Source organism: Chroicocephalus ridibundus, chromosome 2 (genome assembly GCF_963924245.1).
Source record: "Chroicocephalus ridibundus chromosome 2, bChrRid1.1, whole genome shotgun sequence".
Taxonomy (NCBI): Eukaryota; Metazoa; Chordata; class Aves; order Charadriiformes; family Laridae; genus Chroicocephalus; species Chroicocephalus ridibundus.
The window spans coordinates 121,831,372-121,850,774 of NC_086285.1; the positions used below are offsets into that span (position 1 = coordinate 121,831,372).

General features: G+C 38.5%; 1 protein-coding gene across 4 annotated transcripts in view; it reads right to left on the bottom strand.

Annotated features, from left to right (window-relative positions):
* The window catches only part of TRAPPC8 (trafficking protein particle complex subunit 8), a 56,287-nt gene extending 38,106 nt beyond the window's left edge, over positions 1 to 18,181 (bottom strand). For 2 of the 4 annotated variants that reach the window (XM_063326777.1, XM_063326776.1), the window contains exons 1-8: positions 17,778 to 18,181; positions 11,073 to 11,267; positions 8,296 to 8,379; positions 5,307 to 5,396; positions 3,819 to 3,993; positions 3,277 to 3,430; positions 2,034 to 2,121; positions 286 to 533 (exon numbers count right to left, since the gene is read on the bottom strand). In XM_063326777.1, coding sequence (XP_063182847.1) covers positions 286 to 533; positions 2,034 to 2,121; positions 3,277 to 3,430; positions 3,819 to 3,993; positions 5,307 to 5,396; positions 8,296 to 8,379; positions 11,073 to 11,267; positions 17,778 to 17,934 — 1,191 coding nt within the window. In that variant the 5' untranslated portion in view covers positions 17,935 to 18,181. The remainder of the gene's footprint in view (positions 1 to 285; positions 534 to 2,033; positions 2,122 to 3,276; positions 3,431 to 3,818; positions 3,994 to 5,306; positions 5,397 to 8,295; positions 8,380 to 11,072; positions 11,268 to 17,777) is intronic. The other 2 variants (XM_063326779.1, XM_063326778.1) reach the window with 1 other exon arrangement.
* Positions 18,182 to 19,403: the final 1,222 nt, after the last annotated feature.

Below are 19,403 nucleotides of genomic sequence, written 5' to 3' on the forward strand. Positions count from 1 at the left end.
TTCAGACAGGCTTTCACCAAGAAGCCACCTTGCACTGAAGCTCTGTTGAAACAAGTTGGTTTTTTTGGTTGTTGTTTGTTTTGGGGGTTTTTTTAAAGACAAATTGAGCAAAAGATGATGATTTCCGTTATTTCTCTTCAATTTACTTACAGTTTTCAATAACATCATTGAATCATTAGATGTGTAAGGAAGTAATAATTTTAAAACAGATTTTTGGATAACTGGATTTATACCCCAACAGTTTTTCCTTATTACGGCACAAAGTATTTTTAAAAGTAAACTGACCTGATCATTAAGTTGCCGAATTGTCTTCTCTATATGTGGCAAAAGTCCCCTAAATGTGAATTCCTGTATGAACTGTCTAATTCGATCGTGATCTGTGAGTGTTAAACAAGCACCATGAGGCGTGCCAGAATTTGATTTCTTCGAGTCTTGCAATGATGCAGTAGCCTTCATGTAATCCGTACTATCCAGACTGCCACTGGGATGATCCAGTTGAAGGGGGTGAGTCTTAAAATTATTTGATAGGCCATCTATTCAAAGATTGAAACAAAAACCCCAATAAGTATAAAGTTACTTAAACATTTTGGTTTTAAAACACTATTTTTACTAGCCTACTTTAAAGCTTTCATTACTTAGAACTCTGTTAAGCAAAGCTATTCACCAATTATTCTGCACTACAGATCAATGCTAAGCAGACAGCAGCAGAGCACTACTTGAGTATTACATCACTCCTGAAATTCTTCAGAAACCTCAGGGAATCTCAGGAACTCCAACATGGCTAAATAAGTAAATTTTTGGTTCTCAACTACATGGCAAAGAATCCCCAAGTATCAACAATACCACAGGAAAATTATGAAAACATTAAAACCAAAGTCAAATGTTCTCAAAAAGTTGGAAATGCAGCAGTTACTACAACGGCTCCATTGGATCCGTTCACTCTTTTCTGCTTCTGTTCTAAGGTTAAAAAAACCAAGCTGATTTTCCATGCCCCTCCAATCAATCACGATGTAAAATAACCTCCTTCAAAGTCCTCTTAGTTCAGTGAAAAGAGCTGCTGACCACTACTGCATCTAGCTATCCAAACTAGACAAAGACAACATTTCACCCTAAGATTTAAATAGCTCTCTTATTGATTAACTCCTTTCTATACAAGAAAATCAGCTTGCTTTATCTAGCCCTAGCTAGCACTGAGCTGTGAAAGCAAGTTCTTAATGGATTTTACTCATGAAACGTAAGCCAGGGTATACAAAATTCAAACAGCAGCTTGCAGGCTACATCTGGGCTGTAATGCCCTACAAAGCCGCTTTTGTAGACAACTGCAGGTTCCCCTACATACGCAAGGTCTCCCCATGCCTTTCAAGTCAGGTCTGAAGGGTCTGGACTGAGCGAGGCCAGACAGCGTGGGGTACCTCCACTTCTTCCCTATTTGATGATGATTCTCATCTGAATCCTACATAGCTGCCTTAAAAATTTAAAAAAAAAAAAAAAAAAAAAAAGGCCAGGCATTAATTTGCACTCAATTTCATTTACTGTCCTCTGCCATCCACGAGTTCAATTGGGAGGCAAGTTCTTCCAGCCAACTTACAAAGTGAGTCACTACACTCAGTCATTTCCAGATTTAAAACCAAAAACCAAGAACAAAAAAAAAAAAACAAACAAACCCAAACCACTGCACACACCTCAGCTTCCAAGCTACATCAGAGCACACTAACTGGAACTTTTATTATGATGAAAATAATAAAAAGTAACATAGGTTTACATGTTTTAATTGTTAGAGTTTGCAGACAATGTGCTTCATCTTACAGAAGATGAGCCCAATACATCAATACCCATCTACCAATTACCTCCAATCCAGTACATCAGCATCACAGCATTTTTCTTTGTGGACACCAGGTTATATCAATTTTGAGCACTTAGAAAGTTATTACTTTGAATTCCCCAACAAATCACTTAAGTGATTATTGTCCAAGACATGAGACAGCTGTATAAATGCTATCACTTCAATATTTTGATAGAAGTTATAAAAATACCTTTAATTTCACTGTCTAAGCCATCTGATATCAAGTGATCAGTATTCTTGTTTGAAATGACAGTATAAGGACAATCATCATAGCAATCCTGTGAGGGGGGAAAAAAAAAAAAGGAAAAAGTCAGAATTTTAAGAATACTGGAGCGCACACAACAGTCAGTCAACAGTACTTGATAACTTTAATAACAGTTAACTGAATTATTAAGAAAGCATGTTTGTTTGTATACATTCATTTCTTAAGTAGTTTGTAATGCCTTAAGAACCCGTCATATTGTAAATATGGAAGTTATATTCACCAACAAATGAAGCAAGTATCTTCTGTCTTTTTCAAATAGCTTCATGGACGAATAAAGCAAGCAACTTCAACTGCCTACAGCAGTGAAAATACACTCCCTAAAGTGATTCCTGAACGAGGTCAAGAAAAAAAAAAAAAAATCTACATTGGACAGTCAACGTGGGACAGAAAAAACAAAAGTTTTTTCTTTCAAAAACAAACTAACTAGTTTATGGTGGAATATTACTTACTGGTCCTCTTAGTTTACAGAATACAAGATTTTTTGACTTCCCAGTGCCAGCTAGAATTGGTAAAGAACTATGATTCCACAAACCAACCTTCTAATCAGATGCAGTTAAAACTGCAGGTCAGTCAAAAGCAAATTCAAGAAGGAATATTTTTGGACCTGAAGCCAAAAATACAGACATTTATGGCCAGCTGAATTCAAGACTCCGAGCTAAGACACACTATCATTTGCCATCTTAGCAGATGACAAACCAGAATGGACTGCAAGAAGTTACCAGAAAAAAAACCCACACATACCCCCACAAAACAACACACCCACATTGTTCAGTGAAGTACAGAAGACTGGGAAGACACACAAATTTTACGAGTAAAGAAAATTAATCAAAGCGAAGGTAGAAAGTTACTATTAATAGGACGCTTCTGAGGTTACTTGCTCTTGTCAGTGCATAAAGCATGTTTATTATTTCAGTGCTCCTGTCACTCTCTTTCTGACAGTCTAGTATTTCAGTGCTCCTTACTGTTAATTTAAGTAGCATAGAGGACAATTCTCTGAGAGGGCACTCATCTTATGCTCTCGCAAAAAATCATAGCTATGTTAGAAGTATCCTGACTGCATATTAGCCCATTCTGTAGAAATACATACGTAATACTAAGGAAAAATTTAACACAACTAAGATGGTCTTTCATATGCACCTTCGAAATTGTTTTTAGAATACTATAATACCTGGTTCTGGATAGTGTTTTTCTGAAGGTACTGACTCCAAGGATCTGGTATCTGTTCATCTGTTCCTCTATTAGACACCCGAGAATTTATTTTCAGCAAATAGCAACCCTGAGTTCCGTATCTCTGCTTCATCTCTTCATAAATGGAGTCAGCTCTGAAAGAATAAAATAACATTTACCCTGCCTTGATATCAAACCAATTCTACTCTAAGTGTGTACTGCAACAAGCTATTTTGGACTATCATCCATAGGGATTAAAAGGAAATTTCTCCTATTTTTAAAGCGGTGAAACTGAGAATCTTTAAGAATTAGTTCAGCGAGCTAGCAGAGAAAGCATCTACCTCCAGAAGCTAGGACTGATTGTTTTCATTTTAAATGAACGCAAAAAGTAGATTTAAAAATAATACTTGACGAAATCTGCCTTGATAATAGCCAGCATACTAGTTAACAGATCCTGTTACATGTCTAATCTCAACACAATTTATAAATGCAAGCATTTCAGTCAGAATTCATCCATAAGTTCACTGAAGGCAGAAGGCCCACCTTTGTTCCTCTCCTGTGCTCACATCATGCAGTAACACATAGTATTTGAGCGTGTTTGGTATAAACCACTTGGGATATAAGTATTCGTTACTATGCTGAATTCGATGTTGTTCTTGAGACAGCTTCAGAAATTGCTCCACAGGCTCTGGTTCACTAGAAGAAACTACAAGCATACCTAAATTCAAGTTAAGGACATTTACCAAAAGAACCCAGGAACAACCACTGATCATACAATAAAACAGGAAGTGTATAAAATAAAATAGATGAGTACAATCTTTAAACCTGTAAAACACACAGGCACAAAAGTACGTACAATTAGAATTTGGCCTTAGTCTCAATAAAAAGCACTATTTAAACAGTCAGTTAAGAAACATCTATAACATAAGATGAAACAGGATTTTGCTCCAATTCTGAGGTTGAATCCAAGTTTAAACTGATACATTATTAGCTAATACTTCATCTAAGTTTTTAGATACAGACCAACTGTTCACATATGAAACATACAACTGAAATTCACCCCCAGAGTACTTCAGTTTTCAACTTCCAAGGAGAGCTGGGACTTTATGGTATCACCTGAGCAACAATAACAGCCAGTATTCATAAACACAGCAAAAATCTTCTGAATAAAAATGTTCAGATTTTTACCTCAACTTAACTACAAAATCATTAATAAGGAACATCCTGCTCTGCTACATCTATTCACCAAATCAAAGACATTAATTCAGAGAAGCAAGAAAACAAGTTGTACTTCAAATGTTAGTAAAGTTCAGAAGTCTAAGCCCAGAATGAATATTTTGCCAAGTTAATTCTGCACAAATTTGGCTACTAACATACCTGTTCCACCATACTGAAATGATAAAGTACACTAAAGAGTTAGGAAGAGAGCAAGTGTTATGAAACCTACAGCATTATGATTATCGTAAAGCTAAACATCAGCTACATCATGAAACTGTGCATATTTTTATTCTCCCTGTAGACAAGCAAATCAGCCCTAAGTTTTAGTTTAAAAAAAAAAGTGAAAGCATTTAGGCACCTTTCCAGACTTCTTTTTGTCCAAAATAGCTCAAAGTTCACCAATTTTCCAAAACACCCGCCCCCTGCTCCATCTGACACAAAAAGTTATAAAAAGCAGCAGGTGCATCACAAAAACACAAGCCTCTGTTGTACATAAAGGACAGTCAATAGATACCTAAAGAGCTACACCTGAAAGCATTTTAGGATAAGGAAGTGTAGTTTACAGGTATTAAAGCTCACTTTGACACAAAAAAGTGTGGTTTTGAAAAAACCAAAACCACACAAAGAAAACCCTGACCTCCTTACAAAACTAGTCTAGTATACTAGTATGTATAGTCAGACACATTGAAAACATTTATTTCAAATCATAATAGCAAAAACAGTCATTGCAAAATTCCAAAGTCTCCTACATTACGTTTCTGCAGCCAGCTGTAACAGACTCCACTAGAGTGGTGTGTAACACTCAAAGGATACATGCAACATAGTGGTTTAAGAATTCATGATCTGATGCAGGCATGGACTGAAGAAAGCACTCTCTGTAAGACTCAAACCAAGGAGTAGTAGCTGGAATACACAATAAGATAGGACAAATTAGAATATTCAGCAAAACTCTGTTTACTCATTTATGAAAAGGAAACATGAAAGACTACACCTAAAAGCAAAGCTTGCAAACTCTGACGGGGTTTGCATGGCAGAGGAAAGAAGGGGGAAACAGTTTAAGGAGAAAGCATCTAAAATACACACAAGTGAGAGAAACAGTAACATTTTGAATCAAATCCTGTGAAACAGAGTAGTAGTTTAAGCACCAACTTCCTCAAGATTGTAAGCTTACAGGTATTCAGTCCTTGTTAGAGTAATCACTCCTTACCCCTTTAAATACACACACGCACACACTTAGGAAAGAAAAAACAAATCAAAATTCTCTTAACTGTCATTGAATTTGCCTCAGCTAGGGATGTGAGAATTGACCAAGAAGCAAAATTAATTTGAGCATGTAGAGGAACTAAGGATCACCAAAACCCCATCCCGCCAGTTTGCCCAAAGTCTTTTGCCAATGTTGTGTCTCGGATTGACAATAGTTCCTTCCACTGCCCCAATAAAATAAACAGTCCATCTGTCAGCTGGCAAAGCTGAGATCCAAAAAGCTATAAGCTCAGATCCAAGTTGTGCCATTAATGCCTTATAATGTTAACCTTCCACGTTCAAATGCCCATTTACAATAGGGATTTCCTTTTTCTAAGGGTAACAAACCAAGGGAAACCAAATACATCTGGGACATCCAAAGAACATGTGAACTTAAAAGTCTTATCTGTTTCTTTCCACTCCACCTATCAGTCTAGCAATGAAGTATTATTTCTTCTTTGAAGCCTGTTTTACACCAGCTCAATTCTGCAACTCCTTCCCTTGAGTGGAAAAAAGATCCCAGAGCAAAAAGTCAGTCCATTTCCAATAACCTGATTTCACATTGAAGTTAGCTGGAATCCAGTGTAAACTCACCTGCAAACTAGAAAACAATAGTAGTAGAGAAAAAATGCATTAATAAGAAATCCTGAAGGTATTTTCCTTATATGGCCTCAAGAAAATACATTCCTTGATTTAACTCACATAAGATTTTCTAATGCTTTGTAAAATTCCCCTGCACCCACCTGCCCCCACCCCCAAAAATCCACCACCTTGATTTCTTAGCTGACTTTAGGAAACTGAGTTTCATTTTTATGTTGGAATTATCTTTTAGTGCATTACATTAACATATTTTGTTTAATCCTACCTTGTCAGGCCATCTCACACCAGCTTCATCCACTCAGATGTCAGATATAGTCATACTTCATAACTGAACTCAGTCTAGCAGTCAGCACATCTCACAAAAAAAAAATCAATAGGAGGCAAACTTCTAGCTTTTGTTTATATCCTTTCTAGCAAATGCTCTCTGAGCACTCGTCAAGGGTATAAAACCCTCTTGGCTTTACTAATTCCCATGTGTAAATATACCAACTATTTAAATCAAGGAACACATAGCTTGTTATTAAAAACAATATGCATATTTTTCACAAGTATAACAAAGCTTTATAGTAACTCAGGTTCAAACCAGAGACAGAAATCTCAACTGCATTTTAGTTTCAAGGTCTGATTTCAGTTTTTCAATTTCTGTTCTACAGCTGAATCACAGCAAAAAAAAGTTTTTTAAAAATCTAAGACAGCTACAAACAGGGAAGAACTACTTTGTTTTGCAGGGTGGATTTCGGTTTTCTTTCCCTTCCCCTTTCTCATTCAGTCTATTAAGAACCTTGGAAGTGGCTACAAAGGCAACTGGATTCCCTCTACGCAACCATGACATAAGTTAACAGTATCCATTCAAGGGCATTTACAGGACTGTAATCATTTATAGTAGATACTTAAAATAATAAACACACACCATATTCAAAACAAAAACAATACCTGAAAAGCTTTCACAGATGTAATATTTCATAACACATTATAGCAGTGCGTAGCAACAATGTGTCATTTAAGTACACAGGTATGTATGTTTTGCATTTTTCCAGTAATGTTTCCAGTATACTATACAAGTCAGAGTGAAGTTTAAGCAAACTTGTTGATGTGTTCAGAAATTGTTAAGAAAAAAAAATGGTAATACTACTCATACATTACAGCTTAAGAATAAGAAGTCTACTACTTCATGACGTTTTGTACTTTTTAGCTACTTGACTGACCGAGATGAATTTCATGGATACCAGTACTCTAGCACATTGAGAAAGGAAGGCATTTAGCAGCATCTGAACAGATGCTATTGAAAGGATAGTTATTACTAACCAAAGGCTACTACAAATTACTAACCAAATATCTAAAACTGAAAAAAATCAAAAGCTGGCTCTTCTAGACCACAAAACAGAGTTTCACTGTAAGTTGAGAGCTCAATAACTAATGCATTTTGGTAGCAAAAAGTCTTATAAACTAGGCAAAAATGTATTACAAAGCTTTTTTTTTTTTTATGAGATTCACACTCCAGAAAGAACATCAGTATAGCAGAGGCATACGTGCTCTTAGTACAGTCAGCATTTTAGTTCCAATTTGTAAAGCACTGCTACCCCCTGAGAAGCAAGTTCTATAGAGAAGCAGAAAGTATGTACATTTGAAATACAGAACAGTGACAGTATACAGTTCCTTAGGCCCAAACAGGACAGTGGTTTTACAGCATCAGGTCCTTTCCCACTACCTCTCTGCATTTATTGACTCCATGGAAAGACCAAATGATTTGGATTAACAGGAATAGAAATGTGACTAAAAGAAAAATTAAACAACCATCACCAACAATTTTTCATTCAGGGAGAAAAAAATGAAGGAACACACATCTACGCCAAGAAAGGTGCTAAACAAGTTGTAGCAGATGGTAAGGAAAGGTGGATGGGGCACACGGAAAAGGAATAAAGGGCAATTTGGTAAATTGGCACCAATCACAAAAAAATACCTGAATAAAACGTGGATGTGTTCAGTTCCATCAGTGTCTCTTTCCAATTACTGTACCAAGGAACACTAGCTTTAACTGAGCGATCTGATAGAAAAAACATGGTATTATTATACTAAAAAGGGTGAGGTCCAAACACACTATTGGCTTTTACGCTCTGGTAGCACAAAGTAGAAAATCTATACCATGCAGGCCCATCAGGGGCTGAAGACATTTGATTCCAGGTAACCTTAATCATGAACATTTCAGGCTCCTCAACAATTGACTGTTTAGTTTAATAGAATTCAATATTAATTTCTGGTTCAGACCAAATTCTGGGCTTGAACAAAAATGGAAATCTATAAAATAGTAGAGAATTCAGTTATATTTAGATATTATTTCCATTTTTCTAGTTGGAAGATACTATAAGACACTAATTTCTGAGATTTCTCAGCCTGTAGTACTACAGTTAAAGTAACTGAAGATGTCAGCTGCTGAAAATGGTTGCCCCAATATTCTCCCTCATCTCCATCATATTGCTGTATTGCTGCATGCCAGCATCAGCACCACACAGCCCTGAGCAAACATAGCCAAGGAAGTGATCCAGCTGAAAACTTATTTGGGAGAAGAAAAAAAAAATAAATTTAAAGTGTTTAGTGGGATCACTTTTCCTTGCTTTCCACAGGCACGAGTACATGGGAGAAGCAGGCACAGCTGAACGTAACACCCTTTCAGCAATCAACCAGGTCTCTCAGCACAAGAAGATTATGGAACTATGAGACTATTAAATAACAAGCATAACAAAGTGTAACAAACAAGGATTACAAACAATTAAACCAATTCATCACAGCAGTTACAAAACTTTTCTAAAAAGAGAGCAGGATCATGATCCCAGTGGATCCCAGTGCTAGAAACATTCATAAATGAACTTCATAATGTCTTCCTTCAAAATACACTGCACTTGCTCATCAGTAAAGATTAAGGAAATATGTTTTAATATTGGCATCCTAGAAAACTAATTCACCAAAAGTAAAAGAGCAAATTAAAGAACAGATTAGAGTATTTCACATTTCCATGCCAAAATATTATGGTTTTTTGCCAGTAATGACTGCTTCTGTGGGTTTTCAGTAAAATACTCTAACAAAGTAGGAAAAAAAAAAAGTTTCTTCATAAATACTCATAGTTTTCTAAGTAGAAAAGGAACTCTACCTGACAAGCTAGGGACTTCCTCATGTCCTCCTACAGTGTAATGGGATCCAAGTTTCATCATCAAGAACACTGTGTCAGTAGTTTGTGCTAAAGCCCTAAAAAGGGGTACCACAAAACTACAAAGTTGTTACGTGATTTGGCCTTCTGTATTATCTTAAACAGATGATGCATCTCTTGTTCTCTCAAATAAGCATATAGCCAGTCTGAATGGAAATAAGAACCTAATCGCTGAGAGACAGAAGACAGTCAAGTATGATAATTTGTACATCTGAGGCTCCAGCAGCAAATAAAAAAGACAAAGTGAGAGTTATTTGCTTCAACACCTACAAAGCATGGCTTGATGTAGTCACTATTTTTCTTCCAACACCTCACTCCTAAGTCAAGGTAGTTAGAAGTGTTATGGAAACATCTCTTCATTGCAACCATTCTGCTTTCTTAGCGTCTTCCAATCCCTAGAATTGAAGCAGACTTTCCCTCTAAAAAGATGCCACAAAAACATGGCAATTTACCAATTTCACAGATAAACGGGGGCACAGAAACTGAAAAACGGTGCAAGTTTCCAATATCTCTCAAAAATCAGAATTTCCAAAAATTGATACTTTTACTATCAATATTTCACATCAAGTTGAGGATGTGGCTTGCAAATTAGGTATCAAAGATGTAGAATTACGCAATTTATCATTGCCGACGTTAAAAAAAAAAAATCAACATACCATGACAACATCAGATACTAATCCTCATGAGTGTTCATCAGTCTTTTGCTACAGCAGAGCCAAATTGCTCACTGCATGTTGAGCTTTACGTACAATAAATTACTTATGTTTAAATAGGGCAATGCACACATGCTTTGAATTAAGTATGTACTCAAAGGCTTTAATGGATTAGGGTCTTAATTGGGAAGAGTTTAATCTTCTCAGCTCTCAAGATCAGGTCTCATTTAGCATTATTCACAATGCCCTATCCCTTGGAGATCTGAAAAATAACATTTTTAGAATATTCTAGCCATTTTGACAGTGAAATATGAAGCATCGAGTTTCATGGCAAAAAAAAAAAAACCAAGACAAGGAATCACACACCTTTCCTCAAAACCCTTTTATCCTTAAACTTTTTATGACAACTTTATGAATTCTATGCATTAAGCAATAAGTAAAGAGAGAAACAAAAGAAGCCAGGAGGACTAACTTCAATGTAAAGTTGTACATTAGGGCCAATATTATAAATAAGTTCTGATATTTATTCAGACAAGTGTAACAAGTTAGTATGTCAGTTTTGTAACAAGAAAACCTCTCTGATGAGCTATTAACGCAGTCAAATCACAAGTATTTTCTACATTAAAATAATATGATGATTTATCACAAGTTCAGAAGAACTACAACATTAAGAAACATTAACTTAATAATTAAGTTCAGCCACTCTTTTAGCATCGTATTAAACCAAAATTATTTGATAAATCTGAATCAGTAGAAACAATTACTCAAAACTGATCTACTCTCAGAGTAACCTTAATATATGCCACAAACTTGAAGTTAAGGTTAGAAACATTACAGTAAATTCCAGTTTAAATTACAGAAAAACACAATATCATTACATACCACTAATGTTGAGATCATAGTCTCCAGCTGTGATCACATTAGCTACTAGTCCTTCAGCAGGCTGACTGGCAGACACAACGTCATTCAACAGTTTTCGAATGGCACCAGGTTGAGGTGGGTGAGTAATAATGTTGTTGACAGCAATCTTCAAATTTTTAATTATGTGAAGCTGATTATTAGGATCTCTCATGTGAACTAAAAAAGAAAAAAAATAGGCTTTATTGAGGAGTACAACAGAGAGTTAAAACAGTTACCATAAATTAGTATTTCTTCAAAGGATTCTTCTTTTTCTCTACAGATTTCTTTCTTCACTAAACCTCTCCATTACTAATTTTAGATCACAGACCATAATACTTGAGTATCAAAAATGGAGTGGAGGAAATGGAAGAACAATAGATTACTTCATGTTCAACATTCAGCTCATCTAGGCAGATGATTGATGAAAAGCTAGCATGGGATCTTAGCTTATAAGAATACCCACTCACAGTAAAAAAGTACCCAAAATGCATGCCCTAAACTGCTACACCCCCTTCCTTGTGGAACATACTCAACTTGCACAGAAAAACTATAGTAACCATGTAGGGATGTCACATAACATCTTATATTCCAAGGGGTCCCTAGTTGCCAAGAAAACCCCAGTACAAAATAACAGCATTCAAAAAAACTTGACAGGGACGGCATAGTATTAGTTCATCCAAAATTAACATATCCTTTCGTTTTTAGTACTACAATGTTGTTATCTTTGTTTTGTTGTTGGTTGGTTTGGGTTTTTTAAATAAATGGTTTTAGAATTCCCCTGTTCTACAAAAGGCATCACAGGATTTATGTTATTGAAGTTACACTTCTTGAGTGACAAACTTTTGGTAAAAATTAATCAACTAAAAACAAAGTCAATGTTAGTAACACCAGCATTCCTGATTCATTTTTAACTGTTTGTTTAAAAAACAGAGAAAGTCTTATGGGTATAAGTACTGATTTCAGAATTAAGCATGAGAGTTTTGCCTGACAAATAGTGGATTATTGCATGCAGCCTCAAAAAAAAAAGTCCCCAACAGTGCAGTTAAAGTGTCCATGGACCTAGTGCCTATGACAGAACTACAAACAGCTGGCAAGCATCTAAGTTGTTGGCATGGAGAGGCTGCTTATTTAGAAAGAGTGAAGTAGAGTGTTACCAATTATAAAATAATATTCAAAAAAAGACACAGATTCATTATTAGAATAAGCCTTTTAAAGGGTGATACCAGCCTTATGTTATTAGCACACAGTAACTTATGCTGTTTTGGCTTTTTGTTACTTATCCAAAAAAATATTTTCCTCTCATTAACACCAACTTCTCCAAGCAAGCCATCAGACAGAAAACACCACTAAAGAAAGAGTCCCAAGCCCATGCAAAGGGGTCCATACTAAGCCTAAAGGACAAGACAGCAGCAAAGTCCAGCAAGATGATTAATGAGCAACAGTATTTAACTGAAAGTTAAAGTTGAAAATACATGTAACTGTGACAGCTATACATAGGGTGCCTTTATTTTCTATATGCTTAAAAAAATAACATCACAGGCAAATTTTACTTTTTTATTTAATGATAGATACGTGATTCCTTTTATCCCCTAAGTCCCTGATTTTGTTTTGCTTTGGTGGTTTTTTTTTGCTTTCCAAAAAAGCACGTCGCCTGAAAAGCAAAGAAAATGATTAATCACAAGAGAACTACAGGTGTTTTACACTTATGCGTACTGGATCACCTTCCTACTTACAGTCTAGCTCTGTGATCTTTTCACTAAAATTTGATTGGGCTGTAATCACTTTTGTATCTTACAGACAAAGCTACACTTTACCATAATCACTAATTTGAGCTCCACATGACTCGGAAATGCAGAGCTCGCTTTGTAGAATCTTTGTGAAACTTGTTCCCTCCAGCTATCTGCTTTTAAAAAAACCAAACTATTCATGACATTTAACTAGACATTACAATTCTGTATCTGCTTTGATTTTTCATGTCATTTTCCCTATTTCAAACCACAAGCACCACCAAGTAAGCCAGACTATATGTGCAGGCAGGACCCACTGAGTACGCCTAAGACACCTGGCACTACCACAGTGCCCCACAGTACACCCCTCAACTCCTTCGCATTTTATTTTCACAAACCACTGTATAGCATATAAAGGGTAGCAAAACAGAAGATTCTTTGTGTTGTTCTCATTTTGCAACTAACCGCAAAATTCACACCGTGAAGGTCTGAAACCGAGACTTCAGCCCCCTCCAGCCTGGAGAGCACTCCACACCTTTTCAGAAGGAACAACTACGCAACCCAATCCAGACCACACTAGATGCGCTCACAGTCCATCTTAGCTCTTAAAACAGATTTCCATTGCAGTTGGACTGGCGTAGTTCTACCCTCCTCGGTCACACATCCACTCCCAGCGTTTAGCCTGAATTGAAACTCATGAGAAAACAGTGTGAAGCAGTTTAGAGAACTGATCCTGTCCAAAACAATCTAAGAAAACAGGAGTTTTTTTCAGCTATAAATTTCAGATTGAACTGGTTCATTATAAGGCTGTAACAACACAGAGGAGTGCAATTGTGCTGGCTAGACTTAATTGATCCAGTTTGGCATTTCTATCAGAACACTGAAGGGCGGAATTCCCACCCCCCCCATTCTTATCATATAGGTAAATCATCAACCCTGCTGACACATGATTACTGAAAAGATCAAAAGTAAAGGAAGTGGGAGGGACAAACAACTAAGAAGTCAGTTTGCCTTCACCAGTGCAGCTATAACACTAAAACTCATCCTTGGTGACTCTCCTAAAATATAATAGCTATAATAATGAAGAGCAAATGTATTTCCATACAGGACACATGACATTTTTGGCATATATGCAATGTTAAGGACTGACATGAAGAACATACTTGGAACCCCACAAAGCTCTTGCCTTAATCCCTAATAAAAATTTTACAGTGATACACATTTCCTTCAAGTATTCGTAACATCATTTCAGAAAGTATTTTGCCAAAAGTGGGAGTGGTAACGTATATCAGAACACAATCTTTCGCATTAGAAGTTGAATCTTCAGATTTTGACTAAAATACTCATGAACAAGGAATTTCTAACATCAAACTAAGCTCATCAAATAAATGCATTGTTCCCACTATACCTCCTTACTTTCAGCACATATTTAAGGCTTAGAATCAAATACAGTTATCAGGAACTCCCCCTTTTTAAGATATATAACACTTTGGTTTAAGAACAATCAAGTCTATCTTAAAGTGACAGTTCCTAATTGAAGTCTACACTGTAATTCTCCCTCCCACCAAGACAGTCTTAGTTCAGATAATATTTTTAAAGATTCTTAAAAACAGGATGCTATTTTAAAGAAAACCTACCTATACAATATATACATTTGTTAAATTAGGCATCCATCTTTACTGACAAAACCAATAGTTAATAAAGACTGCCATTTTGAGAATAAATATGAAGGTATGAAATCCACAATATACATTTGGTTTCCTTTATCAAAGGAAAAATGGAAGTTTGGGAAGAGTTTTGGGTTTGTTTTCCTCTAAAGTAAAGACTTACCAGGACAGTAAAGTTGTTCTCTTGCTATTTTAACCATTCCTCCTTCAATAACAAGAAGTGACTTATGAAAGTCAAGAAGCTAAAAATTACAGCAAGGAGCACTTTGAACCTGTGCTCAGGATTTCCTACCATCACAGTTTGCTATATTACAAGGATATTTTGGCTACACCAACATTATCAAGTCACTGATAGGCAGAAGTTAATGAGCAGGTTAATACTGATTAATGCAGAGGCACTACATCCACATTATGTATGTTTGTGGGGTTCTACTTGAAATCAGATATGATCTGGCCTCCTTGGACTGAGCAACCACAAGAAGCACGTGGTTTAACACTACTTGAATAATCAAGCAGTGGTCTGGGACTCCACATCTGTTAACATGTGAAGCATACACGCACAGTAGAAAGCTCAACTTAGCTTCTCTGTATCAAAACTGTTTTGTACATAAATCAGGAGATTCCATTTGTAACTGCACTGCTTCTCTAAATGAGAATGTTGATGAACATGCAGTCTTCAGCAGGCTCATAAACTATGTAAATCCAAAGCTTCAGAGAAAAATCTGTATTGTAACGGGACTCTGAAATCACAAACACAAGGAACAGCTTATTTCTAAAGAGATGAAATACTAATCAACCCAATTTTACATTACAAACTTAGTGGAATAGCCACTAGGTAAAGACACAAGTATTACTAAAAAGATAACAGTATTTCATGCTCCCTTAAGAAAAACTGCGCTTAAAAGTGAAGAGATCAAAACAATCACAAGCAGTGAAACACAGTTGTGGAGGCATGTGCATGTACACACATTCTGCTGTACCATGATCAGATGATTAATCATGCCTCTCTTCCTCTTAATTGGACATGAAAAGCACCATGGAAAAATTTTACTGCTAAGTCTGGTCAAGCATACTAAGGTAGAGCAATTTAAGACTTATCCTATGTTCCCAGGTCTCCTGCACAGGATACAATGAATAGTGTCACTATGCAACAGTGTTGTGCAGACTGCAACAACCATGTTTCCCTTTCATAGAGCTCCATAAATTGTGAAGCTAGAGAAATTGCTTACTGTTACACAAACTCCTGAAAAATTTTTTCACACTGAACTACTCTTCTGCCTGAAGAAAATGCCTAGTACTGCTTTCCCCACCCTCACACATGCTGGCTTTCACTGCAAGAAGTTGCATATAGCATGCAGTAACGTTTTTTCCATGAAGCTAGAAGAGGAAGTCACACTTGGAGTGAAGAACTGCAGTCAGGCTTGCAGCTTGTTGAATCAGAATACACAGATAGTAGTGCAGCAACAAAACCCACTGTACCGAGCTCGAGCTCCAGCTTCTTGGTTCTCTAACCCTCGGGTCAGGTTTTTGAACAGTATGGCTCAGACTGTGAAAGTTAGGCTGCCTACACAGAAAAACAAGGATGCCCCTTCTCAAAGATTCTTCACAATGGCCACAGCTGTAAAATTAGGAAATTAAAACTGTATCATGGGGATTCAGATGCAGTTCATGAGGGCTTTCATTATTACATGACAGAGCTTGCAGAAGATCAATTACAGAAATATCAAAAATTACTACAAAATAATGAAAATTAAACAGTGACGCTTTCCTTCACAAGCTTTTAGAAGAATGCAGAAATCAAGGCAGTATCACTCTCTCAAGTAATACGCTCAAAGTCTTACATTATATCAAGGGTGGGAGTCTAATCTTTAGCCATAACTAACTCCTTTACTAAAAGAAGGTGAAGACTAGTTTGATCTATAAGCATCAACACACCATCAAGGTCTGCACTTAGACAAGCAACACTGAGGAGGATTCAGGTTTGTAAATTAATTAACTGTTGCAGCAGCTGGAACAAAAAGAGTTACAACTAAGCGAAAACAGAATTAAGTATTCTTCAGAATGAACATTTCATTTTGAATAGTCTGCCTGGTTTTATTTGCTAGATGTGTTTTGAAAGCCTTTCACCAAAGAAACTAAAGACATATTTAAGTAACTTCAGAATTCCAAGGACGTGAGCTTCTGCATTTATCTCTGCTGCATTCTCACATAGCTCATGAGTGTGGCTAAACAAAGGGAAAAACATTTATTATCAAGTTATGATAAGTTATTAAGACCTGGCACAGAATTAAGGCAAATTTTAACACATACTAGCTTTTAAGTTCACGCCATTTTTTAAGTAGCGGTGCAAAAATCTAACTCAAGTGACAGTACAAGTTTCATTTTCTTGCACTGTTCCCTCAACACATAACATGAAGAGGCTGAAGTCTGAGTTAAGCATCTGTCAAAAACGACATCTGACAAATGTCGCTTCATTGCTATTCTGACGAGCAGTTCCATTCTGACTGCTGTTTTGCAAGCAGTGTCTTAGCTTGCACAGCTTAGCTAAATTTTAAAGAAATTCCAAATAGTCTCTTAAAGCATTGCAGTAAGCTAAATGATTGGGTTCTCTTAAGTGGCCAGTTTCCATTTTTGCTGGTGCTTTACATGGTTATTTCATCTATGCCACATAACCAGCTCAATTGCCACCTTTTCTTTGCACAGGTCCTACTGACAGAAACAGGAAAAAAAAGTATACATGATAAAACTACAGGTAAGGGAACGCAAAGACTTGTGCCTGAAATTACAGTTAATGTTTCTGAAACAGTGACCACACTTTCAACGACTGGGTACTTTGCTAACAGCCTTACCATAAGTGTGAAATCCAAAAAGATCAACAGCAAGAGTCAGGGACAAGTATTGGCCAGATAACAGTAAAGTAATTTTACAAAAAAAAAAAAATCCGTTTAGAAGAGCTAGATTTACAGACTCCTTTCTCCTCACCCCTGATGTCTCCAGGAGCAGCCTAACTTCCAAGGTTCCACAGAGAAGAACAGATCGAATAAAATTAAACAGAGTTAGCAGCAGCCCGGGGCAACCCCGTCAAACGGGTCCCTCCGCAGAGCCTGTCACAGCTCCGGGTAACACCCGTCCGAGCGGCCACCTCCACGGCCCGGGGAAAGGGGGTCTCGCCTGCCGCCTCCGCTGCGGCAGGCCGGGCGGGACCCCTGCCCTCCCCGGGCGGAAGGGAGGGCCACCGCCTCCCCCGCCCCGCGTAAACAAGCCTTGATCCCGGCTCCGCTCCCGGCACCGACCTTCCGAGGTGAGGCGACAGAATGGTTTCACCAGCTCGGCGAAGCTCAGGTTGTTCTTGCGGGTGAGCCTCTCCGCCTCCTCGCTGCACAGCGCGGCCACCAAGGGCACGAACGAGTCCTGGATGAACTCCTGCACTGACTGCACGCACTGGGCCATCGCCGCCGCCCGGGGGCCCGGGCCGGCCCCGCCACCTTCCTCTGCTCTTCTCCGCTCGGCCCCGCCGGCTTCCCCTCCTCTCGCCGTGTGTCCACCCGCCGCTGCCTGCCCGCGGCTCCCGCTCCGGCCGCCCGCCGACGCCGCGGCCACCGAGCGCTCAGCGACCGGCCAGCGCCGCCATGTTGCACCTCAGCCGAGCCCCTCGGGGAGCGCCCGCTCCCAGCGGCCCCCGCGCCCGCTCATGTGATTGGCCCAAAGGGGCGGGGCCGGGCCGGGGCGGAAGCGGACGAGAAGGGGGAAGCGACGGTGGCCGGGCGGGGGTGCGTGTGTGTGATCCGTCCGTCCGCCCGCCACCCCACCCCCTCCCCTGCCCCGCAGAGGGTCGTTGGTGCGTTCCGAGGGGGTGGGCGTGGGGAGTCGTCACCAACGGTCTTCGCCTGGCCTGAAGCGGCCGGCGGCCGGCGCCCGGCCCGGGGGTCTCTCTGCCGCCGGGAAGGCGGTTTGCGGCAGGCCGAGGAGGCCGCTCGCCTCACACACGCCTCTACACCCACCCACCCACACCCACACACACAGATACTCCTCCGCCCCCCCCCGCCCCCCCCCGCATCGTGGCTGGGCAGCTTTTCGTCCGGCGGAGGCACTGCTTATTGAACGAGGTGCAGGAGGAGGGGGGAGTTGGATCGGCCAGGGTTTTGCAGAGCTATTAACCGCCCGAAAAAAAAACCGTTCTGGAGTTTTTATTAAGAAAAAAAAAAAAAATAGCCAGAATGGTTAAAAAGTAAAGAGTTGTTTGGGGTTTCTCTGACAGACCTGTCACTGCATGAAATGAAAATCTTGCAAAATGACTTAATTTTGGAGATTCACCTATTAACGCACGATGTTATACAAAGTCCTGCTTTTACATGTGTAACCTGAGGAAGTAAATGACATGGAAGGAGTCCAACAGTGATGATCAGTGACAATTAAGAATGAGTAATTTTTATTGTGAATGTTCTTCACAAAAGTAGTGCACTGTAGTAGGGTTGGGTTTTAACACTGTCAGGACAGTCCTTAGGACAAGGCTTGTGAACATCACCAAAAAAGCCCTTGTGTCTTTGGAAATCAAGGCTTAACAAGATCATAATAGAGCATGAATTCAACCGTAAGGTTTGGAAATCATTAGCCAGTTTTGGAGTATTTGGCAGGCCTGTCAGAAGCAGGAAGTTTTTTACCAATTAACAGAAGTGAGCCAGGGTAAGTACAAGAGAGAGAGCTTATTCTGAGGGAAGACTTAAAACATGAGATCACTCCTTTCTAAATGCAAATGTCAGAGGCAGAGATGTTATTATCACTTAGATTCAATGGGAGATCGCACATTATTTTTCAGATGCGTGACTTACAAAGGCATAAGAAGCCAAGCCTCATTATTTCTATTAAAAAAAAAGGCAAAAGGAAGATGAGGTTATTTTTGTAGCTGATATTACAGAATT